This window comes from Condylura cristata, unplaced genomic scaffold, assembly GCF_000260355.1.
Source record: "Condylura cristata isolate star-nosed mole 26May11 unplaced genomic scaffold, ConCri1.0 scaffold00032, whole genome shotgun sequence".
Lineage (NCBI taxonomy): Eukaryota > Metazoa > Chordata > Mammalia > Eulipotyphla > Talpidae > Condylura > Condylura cristata.
Window position 1 is genome coordinate 20,248,837 of NW_004567133.1, and position 2,168 is coordinate 20,251,004.

At 68.9% G+C, this 2,168-nt stretch overlaps 1 protein-coding gene across 1 annotated transcript in view; it reads left to right on the top strand.

Moving 5' to 3' along the window:
• Positions 1 to 1,329: 1,329 nt before the first annotated feature.
• ZNF598 (zinc finger protein 598) overlaps positions 1,330 to 2,168 on the top strand; it is a gene marked incomplete at its 5' end in the record, with an annotated part of 4,559 nt that continues 3,720 nt past the window's right edge. Inside the window, 3 exons of the mRNA XM_012731697.1 lie at positions 1,330 to 1,535; positions 1,747 to 1,876; positions 1,979 to 2,164. Of these exons, the coding sequence (XP_012587151.1) occupies positions 1,330 to 1,535; positions 1,747 to 1,876; positions 1,979 to 2,164 (522 nt within the window). The remainder of the gene's footprint in view (positions 1,536 to 1,746; positions 1,877 to 1,978; positions 2,165 to 2,168) is intronic.

Consider the following 2,168-nt stretch of genomic DNA (forward strand, 5'->3'; position numbering starts at 1 on the left):
CAGCTGCCCTGACCGCAGCCGGGCCTCCCTCTCAGGCCTGCCCCGTTGCCGGCCTGTGGCGTGTCCTGGAAGTCGGGAGAGGACGGTCCTCCATCCTTCCGGCCTCGCTCCCACGCCCAGACTTGAGCTCCACCCTGTGGTTCCCCTGCCCAGTCCTGCACCATCTGTCTCACGCCCACTCAGGCATGCCACAGTGACCCCGGCTCCCGAACCCCGCCTCCCTCTGCCCCCTGCGGGGCCGTTTGCCAGGCTGCTGGCTCCCAGTGCCGGGTTGGTGCTGCTGGCCGCCCCCCACTCCTGCCCTTCAGCCGTGTGGCAGGCAGCCCGCTGTGGTCCCTGTACAGAGTGGGGTGGTTTCTGAGGCCCCCTCTTTCATGGGGGTCTGCAGGCAGCTCAAGAGGGATCTGTGCTCTCAGGTCCTGCTTTTCTGTTGCCTGCACCCCTCTTCACATCCTGGGTATGGGCTCTCTAGGAGGGCAGTCCCCAGGTGCTGGCCTGCAGCCCCTCTCGACTGCCCCTTCCCAGGACACTACATACCTATCAGGCAGGGGCCAGCTGGGGGGGGCCACGGCCTGGGGCTGGGCAGCTCCTTCTCACCCCACCAGGGGGCGCCTTTCCCCCTGGTCATTTACTGCCTGGCCCACTGGAGGCTGCTCAGGATCGCCCACCCTGTGTCCAGACCTGACCTTCCTCTCTGTCCTCAGACCCGCCTCCCCTGCCAGGCGGGGGCACTGTCCTCCTGCCCCACGCTGCTGCTGGACAGGCCCTTCTGTGGGCGGTGCTGGCCGTGCGTCTGTGCAAGACCGTAGGCTTCCCCCACCCTTTGCCCCGGCTGCACACCTGCTCGCCTCCTGCTCCAGCACCTGCTGGCCTCTCTCCCACCCCTCTCGGCGGGTCTGCCCTGGGGGCCTGTCGCCTCCAGTGCCTCGCCAGGCCTGGTGTGCTGCGCACCGCAGCCCGCATGACCTGCCCGGCCTCACTCCCTGCTGCCTGGCCTCTTCCTCCGCCTGCTGCCTGCTGCTTCTGAGGGGCAGGGCCAGGATGGTGAGGACAGTGCGGAGGCCGAGGGGGTTTGGGGGTGCCTGCGAGTCAGGGTCCCTGAGAACTAGGCTGGTTGCAGGACCTTCCACAGCCTCTGTAGTGGCCCCAGTTGTCTGGAGCCCCCAGGTCACCCTGTTAGCCAACAGGAAGCTGCCGAGGCCTGGGGGAGCCCTTCCGTTGGTCATGGAAACGTCCCGGCTGGATGGGGCGCCCACACCCTGACGTGTGGCTAGCCGTGGCGGCCTGGCAGTGTCCGTTCTTCCCTGAGCCGCTGCTGTTATTCTCTAACGGAGCGCTGCTTGGTGCCGGGTGACCCCGCCCGGGGTCCCGCCTGCCGGCCCCCCGCGGCTGCCGGCCCACAGCCCTGCCTGTCTGCTGCAGGTGGTCTTCGGCAAGAAGCTGCCCGCCTTCGCCACAATCCCCATCCAGCAGCTGCAGCACGAGAAGAAGTATGACATCTACTTTGCCGACGGGAAGGTGTTTGCCTTGTACAGGTGAGTGGAGCTGGGGCAGCCGGGCAGTGCCGCTTGCTGGGCCCCAGTGGGGGCGTGATGGGGGTGTGCGCCTTCCCCACTGCCTCTGCTGGGGCGGGACCCCTGCAGTGTCAGCTTGGTCCTGCGGCTGGGTGTGGCAGCAGAGGGGGGCCGGGCCGCGGGCGCCTCGCGAGCGCCGTGTGCGGCGGGCAAGCCTGAGTGGGTCCCCCAGGCAGCTGCTGCTGCACCAGTGCCCCTGCTGCCCGGAGCTGCCGCCCTTCGGCCTCTTCACGGACCTGGAGCAGCACATGCGCCGGCAGCACGAGCTCTTCTGCTGCAAATTGTGCCTCAAACACCTCAAGGTGCGTCCCGGGGCCGCCCGCGCCCCCACGCCCCGAGCCTAACCCTCCCCGTGCCCCCCGCCCCGCCCCTCGGGCCCCGCGAGCGCCTGCCCGCCCCTGCAGATCTTCACGTACGAGCGCAAGTGGTACTCGCGCAAGGACCTGGCGCGCCATCGCATGCAGGGCGACCCCGACGACACGTCGCACCGCGGGCACCCGCTCTGCAAGTTCTGTGACGAGCGCTACCTGGACAACGACGAGCTGCTCAAGCACCTGCGCCGCGACCACTACTTCTGCCACTTCTGCGACGCGG